Source organism: Neopsephotus bourkii, unplaced genomic scaffold (assembly GCF_033783945.1).
Source record: "Neopsephotus bourkii isolate Nb327-2 ecotype Australia unplaced genomic scaffold, CSIRO-AGI_Nbou_v1 NB_1825, whole genome shotgun sequence".
Classification (NCBI taxonomy): domain Eukaryota; kingdom Metazoa; phylum Chordata; class Aves; order Psittaciformes; family Psittacidae; genus Neopsephotus; species Neopsephotus bourkii.
In genome coordinates, this window is record NW_026902298.1 from 11,850,021 (window position 1) to 11,875,128 (window position 25,108).

Consider the following 25,108-nt stretch of genomic DNA (forward strand, 5'->3'; position numbering starts at 1 on the left):
ACAAGTTCCAACTGTGCTGTGTTCTACTCCAATTACATATCAACTATCTCACTCAGCTAGATTTTTCTATCCCCTAAAATTTGCTGTTAAGATTTCTGCCCCCCTCCAATTTTTTTTATTTTCTTCTGGAGCACAAAAGGTGTTTGGTTTGTGTTGCAGATACTTATATTTGTTTTCCTCTGTTTGGGAAGGAGGAAGACTGGAGACAGGCAGCAAATCAACACTTTCAGTAGAAGTTTTTCTATTCATTGTACAAGCTACATTACAGTCAGAAACACAAACTTGAGCATAAACTATGGACAACAATCCTAAACGTTCCAATCCCATTATGCACCCGCTACTTTAGATGATGTTTCTCATACAAAAAATGAGGGATAAAGTTTAACCATTAGCAGTTGCGAAAGGCAACAGATTTTTTTACATGAAAATTACTGCAGTTACACCCTGCACTCACTCTCATCAATGGCGGACTTGTTCTCTGCATGACTCTCTATGTCCTTGGAAAACCACTCATTGAACTCTTCATGGGAATCAAACAACGTTGGCATGATAAAATGCAGTAGGGCCCACAGCTAAAAGGAGAGGAGAAAACAGATCAGCAAAAGTCACCCTACTGTGGGCAAGGTAACTGAGGATCTCAAACCCTTGCAGGTCTTTATGAGCAAAATCACTTTGCTAGAGCACAAGACAGGGCAAAATTAAACATAAACACAGCTGCATGCTCTTCTTCCTCACCCACCTGACAAATGCCAGATATATCAACAAGACACCATTAGAAAGCAGTGAGAAACACACCACAGTGATTTCAGCCAACTGAAGGAAAAGCCACAAGAATTAGATTTCATCCTGAAATCTAGGTATTACCCACCACCAAGTATCTTCAGTTTCATTTTTATTTGGATGTGTGGCACATTTCTGTATTTTCCCTCCCAGAGCTGCTCCCATGTTTGTTTGGCAGTGGTCTGCCATAACCACACAAATACAACAGGTTTCTCAACTGTTCACATATATATTGAGTATATATTTTTGTTATAAAGAGAAGTCTACTCCTGTGAGCTCCTGCATACCTCAGCCATCGTGTTTTGGATTGGTGTCCCAGTCAACAACAATCTGTTTCGACACTGGAACTGTAGTAGGATCTTCCAACGAACACTGATGAATAAAATTAAGAAAGATCATTAAAACTGCTTTTTGTAGAAGGACATGAAACAAAGTATTTTAAGACCAATTGCTTCCAGTGACCTTGCCAAATGGTTTTTGGAGGTCACTGTGTAAAACTATCACAGCTACTCCCCAGTCTTTCAAAAGACAATTACAGGAAGAAGTAGCCTTAACCAATTACAGAGATACATGCATAATTTATTTTTAATAAAAAGTGTCTTTTTACTCATTTTAATACAAATGCTTGGGTATTAATATGATCTTATGATCAGAATAATTAACTTCCAGAAAGAAACAGTTATTATGAATCAGAATGTCACGTACTTGTCAGACTTTACAACACTGACTGTATACTTTTGCAGGAATGCTGAGCTATACATTACAGTCCTCTTAGAAGGGCAGTTTCCAAAGAATGCTGAAGAAACAGACTTTGGTCAGAGTGAGTCTGCATCTAAAGCTATCTTCAACTTACTGTGTACAGTGGCAACTTGGACAAAGGTTATGGGAAAGCAATTACAGAAGCAAAGACGGACAAATCATTACTTGAAAACAAACAGAAAACTTTCTGGCATCGAGTCTTATGACAAAGATTAGCCTTTATTGCAGCCAACAGTATTCACAGGGTTCTGACCTTCATTTGTGCCTGGAAGTGCCACTGAAGAAGGAATCAAAATAATGCATTTAATGGAGTCAATATAAGCAATTTATGCTAAAGACTGCGGACTGTTCAGTAGGCAGAATTCTGAGAGTAGTCAGGAAAGAAGGTGAACAGAAAGAAGCATTTCACACTGTTCTGTTTAACTGTCCTGTACTCCATGCAAGCTTCTCCTCCACAATTACTTTTTAATTACATTTTACATATTTGGAGAAGGAAAATCTAAATGCAAAGAACTACTGGATTAATCCAGCGACAGAGAATTATACAGATACTTAAGTAGGTTAGACAAAGTTGTCAATTTTAACTTCTGACAACTTATGGAATCCTGATGTTTTTGCAATATTCCTTCAAGAGGTTGATACAGAGGGCAGACTTTATTCCAGTTAATTTATTACCTGGAGCTACTCTTGAGTGCTTGTGCTTCATCCAGTACCATATACTGCCACTTCACTCGCTGGAAATACTTCACATCCTGTACTACTAGCTGATAACTGGTAATCACCACGTGGAAAGGAGCATCCTGAGTATACAATGTCTTCTATAAACACAAATAAGAAACAAACGTCAACATAAGGGGTAAATACGTTGTAAATAGTTCACTTTTGTGCACTGAAATTTCAGGCTTCTGTTTCATAATCTTTTCTCATTAATACTGCATTCTTCCCCAGCTGACTTTTTAAATTAACTACAGCACAGTTATTCAACTGGTGGATCTGGACTTCAGCCCATTACTCCCTGAACAATTTCAGATGCTTCTTAATGTGCCAGACAAGACCCAGGCACTGAACCCTACAAAACCCTGTTGTTAAATCAGGAACAATCTGACAAGCCTGCAGTGATGCTTGACTTGGGCATCCTGAGTTAGGTTACTCAAATAGAATGAACAGTCCTTGACACTGAAACTTCCTGCCTTATTTACAGAGCTCTAGTTTCTTCAACTGAACACCACACTACTGCATGGAGCCCTGTACAGTGCTGCTCTCCAGCATAAGGGAGGCCTTCTGCCTTATCTTAATGCAAAAGCTACTACGTGGATGAAGAAACAGAACTCTGTATCCACACATTGTTCAACTTGGTGGTGTGTAGCAACAGTTTCTGGTTTACTCTGAACAAATAACAAAGATGGCCAAAGTGCACAGACATGCTGGTATTACCTGACTCCAGAACTTCCTGATCACCTTTCTGTCGTGGGGATTTCCCCAGTAAGGAAGCACCTGGAAAAGTACAAAAGTAGAAAGACATTATTTCCAAATAAAGACATACCTCCTCTAGATTTTTATACTGTGTATTCTACAGAATGAGAAGACAGATCTCTTTCTCCAAACAATGAAAAGGGATCTATCTTTATTAATCGAGAGAAAATTCGAAAGCACTTAAAAATACTTAGAAACAAGGCACTCCAGGCAAAGGCATCAAGCAACTTATGCCTAATATAACAACTAGATCAAGGTATGCTGAGAATCTCTAAATGCCCAGTAGCATGTTACACCTTCTAGTCAGGTTTTTCTAAGAATTAAAAATGACACTTTGCCTACGGCAGAAAATGGTCTGCCCTCAACTGCCACAGTTAACCCTTACAGGACTAGTGAGCTCATTCTCCTGTTTAACATTCCTCGCTGTTTTCTTGGGTTCGTATTTCAGAACCGACAGCAAAAGCTGAGATAAAACATCTGGTCTGGACATATTTAATATAACAATTTTAAAAAAGTGAACATTACTGCTAAAGAAATCTGTTAATCTGTTTAGAGCTCAACATTTCGTGTCCTTATTACTCAGAACAGGTTTTTGCAGGGCACAGAAACGAGTCACTGATTAATAATGTTGTACTGCCATCTTCTGTCTGATGACAGTACTACACTCAACCAAGACAAAGCGAGGAACGCTCATTTCTGAGGTTGCAAAACCTCGTCAACACATCTCCATCCTAACTGGCAAACTCCAAATTTCAAAGTGTCTTTTGCTGACTGTTCTTCCAGCTGCTCTGAAATAAGGATGCTAGTAAAGAAGCTAACTAATCAAAAAGTGATCTGCCTTTAAGTTTACATATTCTGCCACAGACCTGAATAAATTGATTCACCATGATTTACTATAAGCATAACTGACCACACACTTCTGAAGCAGGAACAGAACTGGCTGAAAAAAGACTGATTAAAGTTTTAAACATGTGCCAATCATAAGTTTAGGGTTAGGGTAGAAGAAAGAAGAGCTATATGACAGGAAAAGGTAAGTTTTTAAGGTCAAAAAAGGGAAAATTATCTTTTCACAACCACCATGACTACATTTTTTTAATATTTTTTCTGTACTTCATTCACAAGGAGGAAGAAGCATAAACAATTTCTTGTCTATTCTACATGAAGAACTGATTCAAGGAAATGAGAAAGTAGGCAGAATGGCCAACCGCTCTAATATTTCCACTCCGACATTTTTAATCAGGGCCCCTATTATTCTGGACTATGCAAATACATAAAAGGATTATTTTTAGGCAAAGAACTCAGGAGAACAAAACAGTTTGCTTTTAAGAAAACAGAACTTCTTGCACATGCTCCTTACCTTAAATTTAGGTACAAATCTGGCAAACTCCTGGTGCCAGTTGTTAAGAGTAGAGGCAGGTGAAATTATTAAAAAAGGCCCCCAGATGTTCTCTCTCTGGAAAATTTAACACAAAATTTAAGGAAAAAATACATCCAGAACTTAATTGAGGCAAAGGGATATAGAGACAATTTGGTAACAGCTTTACAACTACTAAATGATGGCGGCTGCATAAAAGATGGAAATACATGCAACAGCAAAAATTCCTCCCAGCACAGTAGGTTATTATTAGCACATAGTAGAATCAAATCAAGCAGATCTAATGTTTAACTAAGTGTATTTCGTAACAGCAAATTTGTTCCCACAACAATCTCCTCTGTGTCCAAGAGCTGCCACCTTCACATTACTAACAATCCCTGGCATTTTAGGAAGGAAAAGAACTTCAGGTGGCATTGGAAAGCTTTGCTCCATTACACCACATGAGAATGCCTCCTGATGAATAACAAAGTTGATCCATTCGCATATTGGTACTTAGAAGCCAACTGCATAAGGGAGAGCCAGAAAAAGTAAAAGCCCTGTATAGGCTTCCAAAAATCTCAGGTTGCTGTGTAACAGGGAGACAAGCCTATCTGTTACCCCTTTGATACAGATGAGCTCCAGAGCCTCTGGCTCTGTACAGCCTTCCAGTATTCTGGTTGATAGTGCCAGCGGACTGGTATCAAAAGGAACATAAACAAATGCATGTAACTGTTGTTTGGTCACTACTGCAGCTACTTCTGGTCTCGGTGTCACTTAGCTGGTATCTCCTATTTAAGACAAGTGACTGCATGCCAATCCTTTTTTTTTTCCTTTAAATAAAGAATGTCTATTTCTGCATGAAGAAACAAGCTCCTGTTGCTTGTGCTGTTTTGTTTGTCTGCCCTGGAACAGAAGAATCACTGTGTTTCCCAAAAAAACCACCCACTGAAATATGGAACCACACTGCCATGAAGCTCAGAATTTGGGCTTCATTTCTACAAGTCTCTCTGATTTGTAAAACTTGGTGAACCATCAAGTGTACAACCTGTTCTCTCATCACGTTTTCACATTCAGTGTAAGTTAAAAGATACTGCTCTGCGAATAAATGAAAATTCTATTTTTATTTATATATGCATTTATATAGAAATATATGCACACCCCCACACCAATTTCAAAGGCTCTACTTTAAAACAAAAGGGTCTGCCCCTTTTAAGACACCTAACGTTTATAATCTAGAAAGCATTGTCAACTGTGAAAAGCATGCATCTTCCATCAGGAATAAACTATAATCCACCTACCTCAGCCAAATGTGCAAGGAGAGCAATACTTTGTACTGTTTTACCCAGACCCATCTCATCTGCCAGGATTCCATTGATGCCCTGCAAAAGAACCATAAATTAACACATTCATCTTACTACTTTTAACTTTTATTTGTTTCCTAAATAATCAAGAATACTAATAGGTGACTTACATTACATTTTCCTTTCTTCTAAAGACATTACAGATCGAGTACATGAGATCTGTTTTTAAACCCAGTAAATCTTTCTGACCAAGTTTACTCTAATGACTAATAACCCTAAAAAGGTAAAACATTTGCAAGATGTACTAACATACCTGCTCATATAGGTTGGCCAGCCAATTCATGCCTTTTAGTTGGTAACCTTTCAGTTTTCCATTGAAAATGGTAGGCTGTGGAATATCTTCTCCTGCTCGGATGGATGGGTTTGCTAAACTGTAGCTCTCTCCAAAGCCAGTACCAGACTTGTTAGCAGCTCGTAAAGCAGCTGCCCGACTCTCCTTTGCATCTTCATCAAATGATCTGGTCTAAACAGCAAGAGGAAAGCACGCATATGATGAACATATGTCAAGTAACTATAGTAAAAGGCTTTACATTTCACATTACAAATAGGATGTCTGCCAGAAACTAAGAGAAAACAAGCCTGTTCCTAAAGCCCAAGTATTTATACTCTGGGTTTCTACCTATTTAGCACAGAAAGTGACAAAGGAATTAATTTCAGATCTGACACCCAGGATTCAACTTGACTTAGCTGCTATGAAAGATCCTGGTTCTGTGGCCTCTACCAATCACTCTGCTTTCTCTTCTACTTCACGGATCCAAAAAACACATACCCGGGCCTGGTGAATCTGGTAAGCATCCTCAGCATTCTTCAGAGCTTGAGCCTTGTAATAGTTACTGTCTGAAAACAACATCTCCAAGTTAGAGCTCTGCAGCAACAGCATCGCAAATTTACACAGACATAAATTCCAGTAATTATAATAGTGCTTCTTACACAGAAGGATTTTACACTTGAAATTGTAAATCTGTACAATCATGTGGGGAGTACAGTAAATTTCAGAAGAGTGCACAGGAAGTATAGTAGATGAATCATTTACCATAATCTTCTTGGGTGATGTTGACTACTACTCCTCCGCCAATATCAATCTGCCTTTGGGTAGAGCTGTCTTCCAGTTTGCGCAGGATTTCCTCCTGTATTCCATCATGTCCCATATCTCGTTTACGACTCATAAAGTGGGCATATAATTCAGTTTGTGTGATCAGGAAGTTAAGTTTTCGCTGCTGTCTCTTAGCCTAGAAGAAGAATCACAGAACAGTTAGGGATGGAAAGGACCTTAAGGTCATCAAATTCCAACCATGGGCAGGGATGCCTCACACTAGACCATGTCACCCAATGCTCTGTCCAAACTAGCCTGGAACATTGCCAGGGACGGAGCATTCACCACTTCTCTGGGTAACTTGTTCCAGTGCCTCACCACCCTCACAGTAAAGAACTGCTCATTGCACATAAAAACACTGACCACCACCATAGACATCTATATTAAAGTATGAAATTGCTGTAAATTAAAAGCTTTTTTAAATTCAGTAATCATGGCAAACACCACCATAATTTAAAAGAAAGTTTAAAATAGGTGTTCACACTGAAAAATTAAAAGATTGACAAAAATAAAGAGGATTTTAGTGGCCCAAAGTGAAACAACTGAACAGCTAAAAAAATACTGTCATGACAACCTAACTCCAACACTCTGTTATTTACTAGTAAAGAGAATTATGATAGAATACATGAAATACATCACTAGGTAATACAGTTCAGATACTACCCTTGCTTTGCATTCAGCAAGACAACAGAACTGTTCATTCTTAGGTTCTGATTAAAAGCCGCTATAGTTAGAAGCTGTCTGTTAATCTAGGTCAGCTGCATCTCACTCACTTGTAAAGAATTTACAGTTTGAAGGCTTTATTTTTTACCATCCCTAGCTAACATTTGATGAATTACATTACAAGTTTTAAGACAACAGAAGAAATATGTGGAATAACCCTGAAACAGAACAAATAACATTCACTGTCTGAATTTAGAAACTCAAATTGTCCAGTTACTTCTGTGTCTCCTCAACAGATTAATTATCAGCAATCTGTGGGTTTCCTGTACCTCTCTCATCTCCTCATCCAGCTTCCGTTGTTCCAGAGCCTCTTTCTCAGCTCGCTTGCGATGTTCTTTTTCCACCTTTTCATACTTTTTCCAATAGAGAAGCATCTCCTTGGTAAGACGACGTGCTCGTGGTAGAGTTTCCTTACAGTTCTTCTGGGCCTGGATAGCAGCTCGGCGTACCTCCCTCATGCACTGATGGGCAAGCTAGAGAGAAACAACATTTTTGAGAAGTGGTAAAATGGGCAGCTTTTAAAGAAAGCCCATGATAAACACCAACAAATGTAATCATAACCAAGTCTGATCCTTCAGTAATGCTTCTGAAACGACACAAGAGACAGTGAACTTCCAAAAATCTCCCAGGATGTTTGAGAAGACAAAAACCTGAAGACAGTTTCAGCATGGTGTGATACTTAAAAGGACTGATCTAGGGAGCAGGTCCTTGGTAAAAGACTCAAGAGAGAGAGTTCAAGGCCCGCCTGCAACTCTGACTCAGCTATTCTAGACACTTCTGTGGTTCATTTCTCACTGTTCTAATAAGGCTGCTGCAGTTTTGGTGGAATGCAATCCCATTCATGTAAATACACTGAAAAGTAGGGGAGTATCCTTTATTTTTCCTACCATCTCATGAAGAAGCATTATACAATGTAATTTTTCATTCTAGTATAAACCAATCGATGCATTGTCATAATGGTCAAAGTTGCTTGGTTTGTTTGTGACAGGGTTTTTGTTTCCTCCAGTAAAATTTCCACATCACCAATTTTAACACACGGGTTTCAAATGATCAAACAGAATTAAAACAAAGGGGGGAAAAAGTGGAATTTGAAAGCCTCTAAGTCTGCTGCATCGCTCGCTTGCTAAAATGCAATTTGTGATACCTACAGAAACAACTGTTTGCCCAGACAACACAAAGAAATCCAATCTCGGCTAGCTAAGAACCGTAAGAGAGAACCTACCTACAGCAAAGTTTCTTTAATCTATACATGCAGGTCCTGTTTTCTGCATGTCTTACACAGAAAATGCTTCCTTTTTCCATTTTATAGGTACATTACAAAAAAATTTCTCTATCATCTTGTCTCTGATGATTCTTAGCCACACATTTAATTATCTTTTCATTAGCCATATAAATGAATAAGACACTTGAGCATAACACTTGAAAACTGCACTGAAAGCCATCACCAAGTGTTCTTAAAAGTTTTCTAGGTAGAAACAATGACACTTCTCAGAGAAGGCTCTGATGAGGAATGAGATGAATTCCTTTTGCAATCACTTAAGCACAAAATCATTCTATTTTTAATCTTATCTCCTATATATCTTTATGTAAATTAACACATTTAATATTCCAAGAGCTCCTTTGATTTAATCAAGAATGCTTGTACCAGAAAATTCTAGCTAGTGGATAGATGGGCAGTTCAAAAGCCAAAAGAGTGGACCAAAATCATTAACTTATTGCATCAAAGATCAGTAAATTAAAGATGTACAAACCAAACCTATGGAAGCCAAAAAAACACCTCATGAAAGAAATTCCTGTTGCTTGTTTCACCTTTTGCTTATGAAACATGCCAAAACAATACATCTAAAAAATGAAAAGCCTTATACTAAATGACATACAGTGCTTCCTCCTATACTGGCCAGCTAATATACTCAGTATTGTAAGAAAGAGAACAAACATACAGAAGTTACAGTTTGCTTACTACATCCAGTACAAGTTAACAGTATAAAGCTAAAAAACACTTACCTTTTTGCTGTTGGTTAGGAAAAGGTTACGAGCTGAGGCTTTCTGTTTGTATGCCTGTAAAAAAATACAAACCATCTTAAAATTAGTTAAAGGGCAATGGCTTCACAGTGTTTTAAAAGATCACCATACAGACTACAGCAGATACACATGCCACACTACTACAATTGGGTACAGGCACTGTAAGCATTTTTGACTGAAACAGCTTTTCACCCTTCTGTATTCCAGTTCGTGAAGGAAGCATGTAAAACATCCCCTTTTTCAAGATTGCTCCTTTAATTACTACTATTGCAAAGTAGGGTTCTACTTTTACACAGTTATCACTGAAGTAATCAAAAATTTCCACTATCTTCCAAATATGCTTAGGATTAATAGAGATCCTATGCTCCTTACATGATCAAAATCAGTGCTTTGAAAAAATAAGGTCTATCACACTGCACATATCCTTTGCCTGGCTTCATAAGGGATGGTATAGCCATCACTCATATTCAACTTCCTAGGATTCAAAGTCTATTAACTGTGAACTCCAAAAAGCAGGTTTGAAAGTCCACTATGATCACATCTCAGAAAACCAGTGACACTGAACCCAGCTTTCTACTTCAAATGTGCCTGAAGCTCCTTCTGTAAATAAGACACTTTTCCCTAGACTGTTTCTGAAGTAAGTTTCAAAAAATACATGTGCTACTATGACTGAAACACTCCTTTCCTGAACTTCGTGTAAAATCTAGACACTGGTTTGCTCTGCGTTGCTATCCTGTAGACCAGTAGGAGTACCTGCCAGAGTCTGCTGTGCTTTTCATAGAAAAGGGCTGAATAATGAAAGCTGTGGCAAAGCAATGCATGCTCCACTTAAACATCACTGGAGGTACGAAATTTGAACTACACTTTGCTTTCAGATTATAGAGTATCAGTTTGGTCATTGAAGACCACCAGAAAGATCAGCTCTTATTTCACTCTGCTTTTCCAAGTGTCAACTCCTCACTAAGCTTATTTTCCATTTCACTTTCTTGCTGTCATCACTGGTCTAGTGCCATAAGCCACACTCACCTTTGGCAACTCCTTTTTAACAATGCTAAGCCACACTTTCCTCCGACGTGCATTAAGTTGCTCAATACTCAAATGCTTTTTCTTGGACCCAGGTGGTGGTGTATCTTGAGAAAACTTGGCAAAAACTTTGGTCTGGTGATGGTGGCATCGTGGTGACTCCTCTGAAGAGAGTTCTTCATCCCGTCTCCTCTTTTTCTTTACTTTTTTCAACTTGCCTGCATGGCAACAATGATCATAAAATCAAATTCCTGTTTTTGGGATACACTTACTCATACTTATCTTTCCTGAATAAACTATTTTAGTTGATTTATGCATGGAACCAACAAGAAAGCCAAACTTATCCATGTTTTCTAACAGTGGTACCACCAATTTATCGTATTAGGTATTTTCTCATTACTTTATAATACAAATATCTTCCTGTTTAATAAATAAAATGGTGAAATGCAATTTTTCCACACAGGAAAATATGCTTTAGGAGTTAAAATGTCTGGAACCTGATGCAATGCCTGTTGCTTTGAGGTTAAATTGTAATTAAAGACATGTAAAGGTCAGACTTTTAAAGGTAACAGCATTAGCATTTGGAAGGATAAGTCTCAAACCAAACTTCTCAGCTGCTGGAAGAGGTAGGCATGTTATCATATATTACAGATACCAACTTTCACAAGAAACTGATACTGGTATCGGATACTAAAAATATTCCTTGTGAGTATGCAAAGTCACTGATGCTGCAAGATTAGTGCAGGACAAAAAAAAATACACAGTTAAAGGAACTTGCAGAAAGATAGGAAGGAAGGAAGCCTTGAATAGTCCCATTAAAACACAGCTCAAACTGAAGTACTTGCACTAGACAGTATTCACCTTACGCTGACAGTTCATAGCCTTCTCTTCCCGCTTCCTTACAGATTTACAGCTGCTGCCAGCTCAATCAAGAAAGGAAACTTGCAGTTCTCGGCAAACATGCAACTGAGAAGCTCCAGCTGAGAGGTTACGGAAGCAATTCTATTTTAACTCACACTGGACACCAGTTCTGAGTTCCCTCTGATTTCCAGAAAATACTCCCTATCATTTCTTGTTCACTAGAATTACACATTCAGGAATAAATGCAGCAGGTACTGGATGAGTTCTTAGATTTTCAAGAAACTACTGTGCTTTCAAACAACTCTGAGTAAATGGAAAATGCTACACAATGGTCCTTATGGATTCCAAAGCAACAAATAAAGCTGTAAGGTACTTACTGCATAATTCTTTGACAGAACTGGGTATTTCCATGCTAAACCCAAAAGTTTTGAACATTCATATTTATTCAAAGGAAATAATGTAGGAAAGAAGTTTTATCACAACAGCCATTTAAAAACACAAGGCAAGTGACTTTACCTTTTAATTTTTTCTCTTCTTTAAACTTCTTTTTCTTGGGCCCTAGCAGGTGGCGCTGCTGCTCATAGTAAGGATCATGTGTAGACAGCAGTCCAGCACTGTAGTACTGATATTGCTGCAACTGAAGTGGATGTAAATGAGCACAGTAATGGAAAACAGATATAGCAGATAACAGAGACAGCAGGTAAACAAGTTCAGATCTTGATCGTAAATAAGAGATCAGAAAACATGCATTTCTCCATATTCAGCATCATTATGAAGGATCATACAGTGTCCAAAGTGTAGCTACTCCCGGAGGTGGCCTCCAAGTTCTACACAGGGAGCCAAGCCAACCCAGTTAAGTAAAACAGAAAGAGCAGGCAGTGAATCATACACTTTCCAAAGATACTGCTCTTTCTCTTCCATACAGGTGCTGCCCAGCAAGACTGCACATTACACGAAGTGGTCCAATTATAAACCTTCTATTTCTTTTGTTTGCATTCCCAAATTACATATGTGTTCTATTTTACCATTCCAAAGAATAAGTTTCGATTAAAAATCTTTTATTTAAAAAGATTTCCACAACGACAAATAACCAAATAGCCCTAACCATTCTATGATTCTATGATTCACATTGTCAAGTAAAAACATAGTTGCCCCAGCATTTTTTCCCCACGTTATTAATAAAGTCAGTATATCACAAGCATTATTCAACTAAAATATTAAAGAACCATATACAGGTTACGTATAAACAGGCAAACTAAAGGCAGTACAGGTCAGAAAATAATAATTTAAAACCTAAACATACCATTAAGTTAATAAAAGAAGCTAAGACTATCTGGGTTTAGAACTTAACAAGTAAACAAAGGAAAGAAGCGCACAGAAACAAAGACCTGGATGGGAAAATATTTCTTTGCTCTTCTGGAGGAGTTTCAAAAGCATATGAAATAAGATGACAAATTTTTATTTCAGGCACATCCTCTTAGGAGGACTTCCTCCATCAGAGACTACTTTCTAGTGTAATTCAAAACAGCAATGAAAATGATTTCTGCAAAAGTCCTTACAATTTGAAGAAATAGACAACTAAGTTGTAATCAAAACAGTCATAGAATTTGGCCTTATATTAAGAAAAAGAAATGCAGCAGACTGTTTTCTTACAGGAAGGGAAAAAAGAGAATATAAGAAGGAAATCCAAAATAAAAAAGGTAAGAAAGAAAAAAAGTCAAGCAAAATCCCAATGAATGACAGAAAACAGTAAGAGAGAGAGTTCCTAGGTTTCTTCCTCATCATCTTCTCGCCATCACCTCAACAATGATCGAAGTATATTGCTTTAAGTTTAAATACACAATTTTAGTCTTAAACAGCAGCTACTACCTGTATTAGAACTTAACCACAGCACTTCACTTTTCATATATGTTATCCAAATTTTGCATTCTAGCACCCTGTATTTGATCTACTGTCTGGGACACAGCACTGTGGAAGCTACATGTAACACAAGTGCCAGTACCAGCTACATAAATTGACAGATTCTCAGCATAAGGCATCAACAGCTTTTCAGTCTATGTAATTAATTAAATAACACTTGTCTGAAACTGATGGTAGATTGTTCTAGTCTAACAAACAACAGGATGCTTTCCAATCAACAAAATATTACGGGTTTTGATAAAAATGTAAAATGTAAAATAATGCAGTTAAAAGAGAGAATAAAAATTAAGCTAATTAAAAAAATCTGGATTTTTACCTCTTTGTCTTTGCTATATTTACTTTGATGCAGTTTCTTGTATTTGTGTAATCGCAGCATATCATGAAGTTCCTCCCTTGAAAGGGAAAATTCTTCATCCTCCTCGCCATCCTCATCACTCAGTGAATCTGTGTCGCTGGAGTCATCGCTCAAAAGGATACTCTAACAAGTATAAACAAAAACTAACTTAATAATCACAAGTCCATATAGTGAATTGTTTATTTATGTTAATTTACCTAATAAAGGGCTGTGGGTCTGGCCCAACAACAATACTTAACATTTACGAAGTGTCTTCCATCTGAAACACCTCAAATGGAAAACAGTTTTCTGAGGTACAGCCCTGTGTAGCTGCGAATCCAAAACACATTTTCTGATCCGTGGGGAGCTTTCTGTTAGCTTGGTGAGAGTTGCATGATTTTAGAATCTACTTTGTGGTTTTAGAAAAGCAGCAGCAAGGAAAGTCACGATAGCAGTAAGGGCATTTTGCGATGCACAGCTCCAGGTGCTTTCCTACCCCATTTGTAGCTTGCCCTGCTATTCTACCACTTCCCTCCTGCATTAGTTGCAGCAGGTTTGGCTTTTGTCTGATCTCTTGGCAACCTGTTTTTGCTAAATAAAGAAGGCTACAGTACAGTGAAAAAGCAAGGATGGCATAAAGCCACCATTCCACACTCTCCTTCCATCCCCATTTGGACCTTGCACTGAGTTAAACTTAGACACAAATATTCAGCCAAGTCTCAAGGTCCGTTTAACATATTTCATAATAGATCATTTTAATTTGGACAGTGTACTAATATTACTTCAAGTTTCTGAATGCATACACACTGTGAAATCAAACTACAATGCTGCTGCTCACCCAAATTGAAATGCCTACTCTCCATTTCGCTACACAATGAAAATGAAAGCCTCCAGTCTACAGAGACTGTAACTCTGTTTTGCTCTACCCAAAATCTAATATGATATTTATTATCAACTGTCACATACTCTTCTTTCCTTCAATTTCCAAGATAAGAAGCCTCTGTAGAATTTATTTATTGCTTTGGGAAGTGTTTTTTTCTTAATGTTAAAAAATACACAGCCCCCCCAAAAACCCCAAATCCCCATTCCTTTCGTCTTAGCAACAGAGACTAACTTCAGTTACCTCCAAACAGAGCAGCAAACAAGCAGCAAATATAGAACAAGACTAGAGAATTCATTTGGAGCCCTCTTTTCAGCAACACAAAATATTACCACGTCTCTTTATCAGCTTACGACTTTTTCAGTGTGAGATTTTGCGTCATTAACTTGCATCACATGGGTTAGGGCAGCTCTTAAAGCACATTAGTCTAGCTTTCTGAGGTCTCAGTAGGACATTTAAAATAAAATCAAATGGACTACAGAGATAAGAACAAACTTGCTGGATTTGAAAAACTAATTTGTGATAATGTACTGACTAGTGCTCAGTGTATTTTCTTGTTGCTCTTGCTTGCTTACGTGTTTCTACACCATGACCTACATCAAATGACAAAATGGAATTACTTCTCACTGCTTACAGTGTGTTGACTGGAACTCTACTCACAGATTTCATAACAGCAACATTTCTCTCCAGTACTCTTACCTTCAGCCACTTTCTGCTTTTCTTCAGTTTGGAAAAGTTATACAAGCCTCCTTTTTCAGACTTTGGTTCTGTTTAGAGAAAAAATAAGAAGAAAGTTGTTAAGAAACAATGCTTAATGTTTTTCCAAACTTATCCCAAGGAAAGCAGAGATTCAACCTAGTGCATGTGTACCTGGCTGCAGCACTCCATTCAGGGAATGTGTGTTCAGCAGCCCAGAATTCCCTGCTCCAGAAGACTCCCCAAGCAATGAGTTTGAAGGCTCTTCTTTAACTTGCATCATGGGATCCCCAGACTGAGGCAGCAAAGGATTGTCATCCAATCCATCTTCACTTTCATCACTGCAAGAAGATAGTCAATATGGTGACAATGAAAGAAAAATACCCAAAAGAGATGCCCATGCAACTTTCTTACATGTGGCCATTTTTCTAAAGGTCTGAGAATTGAGGCAGCTTCAGATCTGGTTTTATACATTAGAAATATTGCTAGTAATAATTTTCTGTTAACCCTTCAGCAGTAGATAATTATCAGACCAGCCTGGCTATGTTACTAACCTGCACCTTCAGTCTTTAACTAGGTACCTACTTTGAGAAGCATGAACTCTACAGTTCCAAAACACTGATGAATTAAATGTAAATTGTCTTGGGAGAGAAACGTACCCTGATGACTCACTTTTCATTGCTACAACTTACCTACACATAAATTCTATCTGACAACAATCTTTGCACTTCACCTATGGCTACAGGCCATGTCCTTAAAAAAATCAACTTTGTGCTTCTCCATACTACATTTTGCAGACAAAAAAAAGTTTTGACTGCTCAACTATAAAAAAGAGCTTTGAAACATCATGCTAATTTGTACACAAGCTGGCAAATGCTGCATTATCAGCATCAGCTAAGAGAAGCACAGTCCAAAATCACTGAAGAAGAGTTTATAATGAACAAGTCAGTACTAAATCCTTAATATGATGTTGTCTGGAAACAATATTGTAAAAATGTTTGCCTTTTCATGGTATTCCCAAGGGAAAATGGAAAAGGTCTTGGTACCTGGATATACTCCTGTTAAAGATGGCAGAGGTCTGTCGTAAAAACTGATCCAGTTGCAGAGCTTTCTCCAGATACTGCAGATAAAGGGGTTTTGCCAGCTCTGAGCAGCTGCCATCCTCCCTGGCACCCAGCTCCGAGGCCATAGAACAAACTTCTCCTCATACACAGGTGCCTCTGAACACACAGCTGCTAAGAAGAAACAACAATCGTCACCACCACCTCCTCCAAAAGGGACCAACTTGGGGAGCAGGCAAATCTACTGCATACTACACCAAATGCTAGTACTTCGAGTAAAACATAACCAAGGTAGTTCTGGGCAAAAAGCTTAGGCTGCTGTTAACAGGTGTATTAAACAAACAGAAATTCACACTACTTTTCACCACAATATTACCATAGTCAAAAACTAGATTATTAGTTTTCTGCTTTATGTCTTCATGGATGCTGTTTGACAGGACTGAGCACTACACTGACCTAGTAGTGACATAAATATTCAAAGTACAATGAAGCCAGTTCTTGAACATTCGAAGTAAACTTCTACCACTACTAAAGATAACAGGTGTTCCTGCCCATGGCAGGGGGTTGGAACTGGATGATCTTGAGGTCCTTTCCAACCCTAACTATTCTATGATTCTATGCTTCACTCTGAGTAGAGGGCAGCAGCATATCATGGAAATTGAATGAAAGCAAATAAATTATTCTTCTTAAGTTGAATCACATATATAACCTTACTCCACAAAGGAATAATTACTGAAAATACTGTTTTTGCCATTCAGTTCATAGCTGTAGTCTACAAAATACCAACAGGACTTTTCCTTTATTTTAAAGCAATGGTACTCTTAGAGCGCTCAAAAGTGTTACCTGCTGACAAATAAGCTACAGATACTTGACCAAAACCCCCCTCAATCCTAAAATTCAACTGTTATCTTTACTATTTTAAAAACAACATATAATTAGCAATTTATTATGTACTTTGATATTTACACATTTAGAACCTATTCTAGCTTTATGGGTTTTTTTCAACTAGGAAAAATAGCCTGATTTTTATTTTTCCTTTGTTCTCAGGATTTTAAGATTCTTAAAGGGACACATCCCCTCTGCAATATCTGCATAATACGTACTTTAAAAACAAGGCTATCAAAACATTCTATTGCTCTGTCAACTGCAGTTTTATTTTCCTTAAACTACAAAAGATGTCATAACAACTGTTACAGTAATAGCTCTGTCAACTGGAATTTTATTTTCTTCAATCACAAAAGATGCCATAATTGTCATAATAATAGTGAGAAAGATCATTTTAAATTCCTTCCAAAGTCACAGTTGTTACCATGTAAATGAAAGTGCTGTCAATATCCTAAATATCATAATATTTAATAATAAATAAATGCCTTAAGCTTTTTCTTCTGGTGGAAGACAAGAATTAAAGCAGTCAGCTTTTGAAAGACCTGAATTAATTCTTCTTCTGAAGGATTCTTCTGGTTTCTAACAATTCTTAAGAATACTACAAAACCTGAAGCAAATCTCAGGTTAATTTCATTTGAAACCTTCTATATCTCATCAATTATTAAACTGTTAATGACTAAATCATTTTAAGCTTATGGAAGTGAAAACACAAGTTGAGTATCTGGCCTTCAAATTGTTCACTATTCACGTCTACAGTCTGAAAAACAACATCTGATTTTTTCTAAGTCTTTTATCCTCAAAAATGGTAGAACAGATTCAGAACCTTACAAAACCTGTGATAAGTGATTACTGCGGTGAGACTCTTGATTGTGGCTGAACAAGAGCAAATCTTAGTATTCCTTAATAAACACCCAACCTTAACATCTTTATCCATACAGAATAAACCAATGTGCCAGAAATGGTTAGAGGGCCAACAGCACTCCGTTAAAAACTGTTTTTAAACTGAAGCTATGTAGGTTCAGCTTTCTATACACGATATAGACCTTTGTACACTTAATAGTAATGACATGATTGGTCTCTGTTAGCAAATACCCACTTCCAGCAGACGTTAACAAAGCACCTGAAAGTTTTCCCTATGATAAGGGTATCAAGAATAATGTTTTCCAGGAAAATTTCATCTACATACATGGTATTTCTTAACAGCCATCTGGAAATAAAAACCAACCCCAAGCCCACCCTAAATTGTCCTCCAAGAGACAGGGCCATGAAGAAAGTGAAGAGGTTAGAAAACATGAAACATGCATCTCTGATGGAAGAAATCATTCATGAGTAGATAGAAAAAGATACTCAAAAGGTGAAAGTGGCTTTCCTCCAGATCAGCAATGAAAATGATACACATTATAAGCACAGGAATCAACCCCTGGTATCATATCAGTACAGTGACTTCTTTTACTACTCCATTTCAAAATGTATCCATCAACAAGAGCACGTGTTATGTTAACATGGTGTTATTTTACTTCCCAGCCAAAATGTCACATGTGACCACTGTTCAATGGTTTTACTCAGAACCACAACACACCTTTCACCTGTCTGCTCTTTGCAGAAAACCTCCGTCCCAAAACTCAGTGTTCACTGGCATGGTCTGTCCTTGAGGCACTGAGGGAAAGAAATGTGCCCCAAGGAGCATCAAGTACACAGGACCTTATCTGGATTCAACGGATCAAATGTACTCTTTTGCCCTCCCCGATGATCCTTGCCTTTACAAACCTATATAAGCTTAACAGCAAAATAAAGGGAATTACAATAGATTTGAGGTCAAGTTTTTAATTGGAGGACAGCAAACAGGCCAGAGACAAAACAAACACAGTCATATTCCTGATCTAAAATGAGTGACTGGGTGCTTTTCCAGCTGCCCAAGACACATTTGCCTAAGTGCTGGTCTACAGGGATCTACCAGTCTGTTGTATCAGTGCCCCTGCTCTACACAGGTGATGGTGTCCATCTGTCTCCACTCTCATACAGCTTAGGAGATAACCCAAGCAGAAGACTGTTTCTTTACTCACGAGATATAAATGATCCCAGGAAAAGAAGATGCTATCAGATGTGTCCAGTAATTAGAAAACTAAGATATTTTCTCAGGAGTGGCTCACTGCTACTGTATAGTTCCTAGGCAAATATGAAAGCAAGGGAGAACACTTTCTGTCTGCAATGACTGCAGCAACTGTAAAGCCTTGGTTTCCATTCCATCTCTTAACGCATTATACCCCCTCATTGCATACACTATGCTAAGTGTGGACATGTGGTATGTGGTACATGATAAACATCTGTCTCATTCATAATCTTTTCAGATACCAATGTTCTTAAATATTACTTCCCAAATCAGGAAACTGTATTTCCACATTTAATAATGTCCTCCTAGTCCCGATGCAGTGTAAACACTCTGCATTTCACCCTTAGAAAAAGACATGCTTTTGCCTGTCTTCCTATTTTAATTGTCCCATGAGGCTGCTGTACATACAGTTAATTATCCTTGTCCTCAAAACAGTTACTCCTCTCTGTGCAACACCTACCAAATAAACAAATAATCCCAGAAGAACTTGACAATATTCTTAAGTGGATTAACAATGCCCCAAAAAAATTTGTTACACAGCCATACTGAAGGGAGAAAAGCTCAGCCACTGAATTCAGCCTCTCATTTATTTATATGCTAACAGTCACACAGGGCTTCTCTGCTGGTGAAAGTAATAACATGGAAAGGTAACTGACAGATACTTCTTTATTCTCTGTTCTTTTGTTCTCATTCTAGGTTTTAAAAACCAAAGATTTCCAATGGCAAAAAACTGCTTGAATACCGAAGCAAGGGATGGGAACAAACATCCCAGAAACACAAAACAGCCGAACCCACTACAGCAGGTAACAGTGTTCAGGACATCACCAAGGCATTGTTTGAGGGGATTTACATGGTGATTACAACTTCATTCCATTTTGCTTTGTCATTTATGCAATGCATTTATCCTTTTGCATGCTCAAGGGGCCTACAGGGATGCTGCTGAGGGACTCTTCATTAGGGACTGTAGTGATAGGACAAGGGATAATGGGTTAAAATTTAAACAGGGGAAGTTTAGATTGGATATAAGGAGGAAATTCTTTCCTGTTAGGGTGGTGAGGCACTGGAATGAGTTGCCCAGGGAAGCTGTGAATGCTCCATCCCTGGCAGTGTTCAAGGCCAGGCTGGATGAGGCCTTGGGTGATACAGTTTAGAGCGAGGTGTCCCTGCCCATGGCAGGGGGGTTGGAACTTGATGATCTTAAGGTTCTTTCCAACCCTAACTATTCTATGATTCAATGAATATTGCAGAAATACAGATTTTCAGTATGTATTCATTGCTGATAGTAACACTTAGGTGAATACTTGTATGCTATAGGTGGTAAAGTGACTGGATGTTGCGGAGTAATCTTGCCATCAGGACTTCCTTATATACATACACCAATTTTATGTTACCTTTCAGTAATTATTTGCTTTTTCCATCTCTCCAAGAGTTGCAACAGTCTAGAAAATCAGCATGTGTAAATAAATAGTTGCTGCACTTCCTGGCTGGCACCTTGAATTCTCTAACATTCTTATTTAACCAGTAGCTCACACTGAAGCCATTTAATTGTATCATGTGGCCCTCTGAATTATTAAAAGCACAGGTAAATATCTGCAGGATCTGAGTTTAGTTATATATATACACTAGCTTCATACAAATAACTTCTGTAAATTTTTAAATTACTCATAATTTTTAAAGATGTAAGTTCAGTTCTGATGAAGCCTTCCTTATCCTGTTTTAAATCACACTGCTTAATCCAATGTTAATGTAGGTGTAGGGTTTCTTCACCCACTGTTTTCTCAAGTCTGCCCATTATAGTCTAGTCAGTAAGTAAACACCCAGCACTGGAGAAAAATCCTCCAAGGCCGTCCTCAGAGAGCAGAGCTTTGTAACAAGGTTTCCAAGTTTCATACCCATTGACCCCCACCACCCAAAAGCATAACCACCACTCTCACAAAGCAGCCTAGCTTTCGAAGTAGGTTTTTCCCCTTTAAACAAATACCCACTGTCTTATTTCTGAATGAAATCCAGCAAGTATTTGCTACTGATATAAATTTAAAGGAGAAGCCCCATAAAGTGGCAAGTGCACAGTCTAGCTGCATGTCAGAAAGGACCTCTTGTCCAGCTGCTTGAAATAGTACTTTTTCTTCCAGAAATCTCTTGGTTTTCTCTTTTTTCCTTCAGTTGCTGGCGTCTCTACAACTCAGGTAAGGCCCTTCTCTTTATGACTAACATTAACATCAAACATGATCATGAGCAATGGTAGCAACTGCACTCCAAGCTGAGGGCACATGCACACACACAAGCTGCCATGAAGGTGAAAGGCACAACACACCACCTCATCCACAGTACTTCTTGGGTACATACCCATGACAAACATGAGGCAAATCACAGCGATAAAACGAACTCAGCCTCACCTGCCACACATGAAGTGGATGCAGATGAAGTGTTACCAGCTCGCAGATGAGCACACTTACTTGTTCAAATGCTGCAGCCCACAAAAGCAACCTCCTACCTCTACTGCATCAACACATTTAAGCATACTGGCACTACATGCACATAGACAAAAACCTTAAATCCAGTTGACACATGGAAAGTATGTATTCCTTGTATCTCTACCTACAGCATTGAAGGGGTCATCCATAAAGCAGGATTAAAACTGGGAGCAAGAATACAACCTTTTACACTATCTTAACTCCCTCACAATTATAGCAGTTTTCTGGGATTTTTGTGCTTTGCATTTTGACATCAACTTACTAAGAGAGATTTTCCAAACTGATATGAACACCTAAGATACTTTTCTTTAAGAAAGTTACAACTGAGACATACAACTCTCATCAGAACAGCAGAATGCTCTAAGAATTTCCTGCAGTAACATCTCCAGAGTAACCTCTGACACAAACATACACAGATTTAGTCAAGATCTATACAGAAAGCTTACATTAATACAGTAGTATAAGGTAGGTATAATTTTGTCAGATTTCTTTATATGCGTATAATCTCTAATACAGCCAATCGTGGCATAAAAAACCTGAAAAGGTATCTTGCTTGGAGGAGAATCACACACTCTTCTTTCCCTATCCCATTTTAGCTTGCTTTGATGATTGCAAAGTTACACTGACAACCTTTGTCTAGAGTACACTATATGCCAGGTCTGAAAGCAAAACATAATACCCATATAGTGGGTTTTATGGCAGTGTCTTAAACAGAACTTTCATACATAAGAGATTATTGCTTTTAAAAAAGCACACAGGAGTGTATTTAAACCTAAAGCCCTTAGATTCCACTACTCAAGCTGAATGAATAGAAGAAACATGAGTTCACATCATTTTGATTCAAAATTAAGAAGCTTTAAGTGCTTTTCTGAGTAATGAAATCTATAGTTAAAACTAGATACTGTCTTATATATAGTACTTCAGAGTTTTGCTTTTGTGGTAAGGCTATATATTGTTTTCCAAGGAATGAGAGCACTGCATGGATCTCTGTTCCACCTTTTAACTGATTTTAAATACAGAGAAGACCCTGCGGGACACAGACGCTGAATTTTCTAGTTGCTGAAATAACTGTCGCAGACAGGGCCTGATTTACTATTTTTTAAAAAAGGGGGGAAAAAAAGGTAATTTAGTTCTACAAAAAAAAAATAATTGTTGGAAGCACATACATAAGTGTACAAAAGAATACCTTAAAACACACCCAATGTAGCACCTAGCATGCCACAGCTTTGCTTCCATATTTAAATTAGCAGAAAAACAAACCTAACCATTTAATTGTTCAATTAGAGTAAGTCTGGTCTCAAAAGGGCAGTAAACATCATTACAGAGGCCTCCGACAATGCCTCCATACTCTGCTTACAAACCAGCACCAACTGTTACCCTCACCCACTGCCATTGCTTCACTCCTCTTCTCTATGTACACCACACACAAAGTGCACAGTTGGTTTCGGTTTTGTTTGGTTTTCATTCCCTCCACCCCCAACCACAAAAAGGGAACTATATCCAAGAAAGCTCTGAGAGGATCACTTTCTTCCTCCATCTAGAACAGTTCCCAGTTTTTAATTTAGCTTGTCAAAGAGCACACTTGTTACAGAATTTACAGATTATGTTATACCTACAAATATTCCTCATTTGAACAGTCAAGAAATCATAAAATCATACAATGGTTTGGGTTGGAAGGGATCTTAAAGCTCGTCCTGCCCCAACCCCCTGCCAGAGGCAAGCACCTTCCACCAGACCAGGTTGCTCCAAACCCCTGTGTCCAACCTGGCCTTGAACACTGCCAGGGATGGGGCAGCCACAGCTTCTCTGGGCACCCTGTGCCCGTGCCTCAGTACCCTCATAATGAATGTTTTTTTCCTTGTATCTAATCTGAATCTCCCCTCTGTCAGGTTAAAGCCATTCCCCCTTTTCCTGTCATTACAGGCCCCTGTAAAAAGTCCCTCTCCAGATTCCTTTGCAGCCCGCTATAGGTACTGGAAGACTTGTAATGTCTCCGCAGAGCCTTCTCCAGGCTGAACCAGCCTAGCTCTCTCAGCCTGTGTCCAGAGCAAAGCTGCTCCAGCCCTCAGAGCATCTTTGTGGCCTCCTCTGGACTCACTCCAACAGCTCCATGTCCCTCTTATGTTGGGACCCCAGAGATGGATGATGCGGGAGGGTCTCCCCAGGGCAGAGCAGAGTGACAGGATCACCTCCCTCAATCTGCTGCTCACACTGCAGCCCAGCACATGGTTGGTTTCTGGGCTGTAAGCACACACTGCTGGCTCATGTTGAGCTTCTCACTGACCAACACCCCCAAGTCATTCTCCTCAGAGCTGCTCTCAATCCACTCTCCACCCAGTCTGTAGTTGTGCTTGGGACTGCCCCCACCCACGTGCAGTCCTTGTACCTGCTTAACTTCATGAGGTTTGCACCGGTTTGCAAGGCAGTGTTTTAAGCATCTTTATAATACATGTGCAAGAGAGAGACTAGTAGTCAATCACAGGGAATACCCTTAAACTCTGAGAAAAAGTTCAGTATCTTGCCAGCCTCTGGATGCCATGACCTACTCCTATAGATAAAGGAACGACAACACAAATCTGATTTGTGTATCAGTCAGATCCAGGCGTATCAGATGCGCTGTATATATCCATAGAGTAGATCTGTTCATATCAGAGAACTTGAATTCTAATAACGCACATAAGACACATTTCAGTATAAAGAAAAGGAACTTGACTTGCACCATTTTCTTCATGAAAAGATGAAAATAATCTAAAGGAATTTATTATCACCTACAACAGTAAGGAGGAGTCTTACCACACAAGATCAGCAACAGTCAGAATGTACAAAGTTAAATAATACTAATTAAAACAGGAATTGTATCAGGCAGTGTGTCTGCACTGAAACAGGAGTGACTTTCTTTACACCGTGGCTCTAAAGAGGTGTTTCCTAGCGCACACAATCACTAAACCACGTCTCAGGTAGACTCCTGTCTAGGAAGCGATGTCACCAGCAGCGGCCCCAGCAGCGGCCCCGCTCTCCAAACGGAGCTTCAGGTGGTCCCTGGCCTCCCCCGAGCAGGGCGCCCCCGAGCTCGAGCACCAGCGCCGCACGGGGCCTTGTCGGCAGAGGGCAGGTACAGGCCGAAGGCCCAGCCTACACCTCCGCGCCCGGCCCAAGGGCGGCCGGAGGGTCCCAGAGCCGCGCCAGAGCCGGAAGGACGCGGCGCGCACCAACCGCCGCCAGCACCACCCCCCCCCCCCCCGGCCCGTTCCCCTCCGCTCCGCGCGTCCGTCGTTCCCTACCCCCTTCTCTTCCCCCCC

General features: G+C 39.0%; 1 protein-coding gene across 2 annotated transcripts in view; it reads right to left on the bottom strand.

Annotated features, from left to right (window-relative positions):
* INO80 (INO80 complex ATPase subunit) overlaps positions 1 to 25,108 on the bottom strand; it is a 62,274-nt gene that overhangs the window by 36,623 nt on the left and 543 nt on the right. Inside the window, exons 1-18 of one of the 2 annotated variants that reach the window (XM_061343417.1) lie at positions 24,603 to 24,794; positions 16,326 to 16,511; positions 15,454 to 15,620; positions 15,283 to 15,350; positions 13,686 to 13,847; positions 11,966 to 12,086; positions 10,592 to 10,806; positions 9,548 to 9,601; positions 7,813 to 8,016; positions 6,761 to 6,956; positions 6,497 to 6,564; positions 5,981 to 6,190; positions 5,665 to 5,745; positions 4,370 to 4,465; positions 2,974 to 3,033; positions 2,215 to 2,357; positions 1,068 to 1,152; positions 455 to 572 (exon numbers count right to left, since the gene is read on the bottom strand). In XM_061343417.1, coding sequence (XP_061199401.1) covers positions 455 to 572; positions 1,068 to 1,152; positions 2,215 to 2,357; positions 2,974 to 3,033; positions 4,370 to 4,465; positions 5,665 to 5,745; positions 5,981 to 6,190; positions 6,497 to 6,564; positions 6,761 to 6,956; positions 7,813 to 8,016; positions 9,548 to 9,601; positions 10,592 to 10,806; positions 11,966 to 12,086; positions 13,686 to 13,847; positions 15,283 to 15,350; positions 15,454 to 15,620; positions 16,326 to 16,468 — 2,191 coding nt within the window. In that variant the 5' untranslated portion in view covers positions 16,469 to 16,511; positions 24,603 to 24,794. Of the gene's footprint in view, positions 1 to 454; positions 573 to 1,067; positions 1,153 to 2,214; positions 2,358 to 2,973; positions 3,034 to 4,369; positions 4,466 to 5,664; positions 5,746 to 5,980; positions 6,191 to 6,496; positions 6,565 to 6,760; positions 6,957 to 7,812; positions 8,017 to 9,547; positions 9,602 to 10,591; positions 10,807 to 11,965; positions 12,087 to 13,685; positions 13,848 to 15,282; positions 15,351 to 15,453; positions 15,621 to 16,325; positions 16,512 to 24,602; positions 24,795 to 25,108 lie in introns of those variants that run through there. The other variant, XM_061343416.1, reaches the window with a different exon arrangement.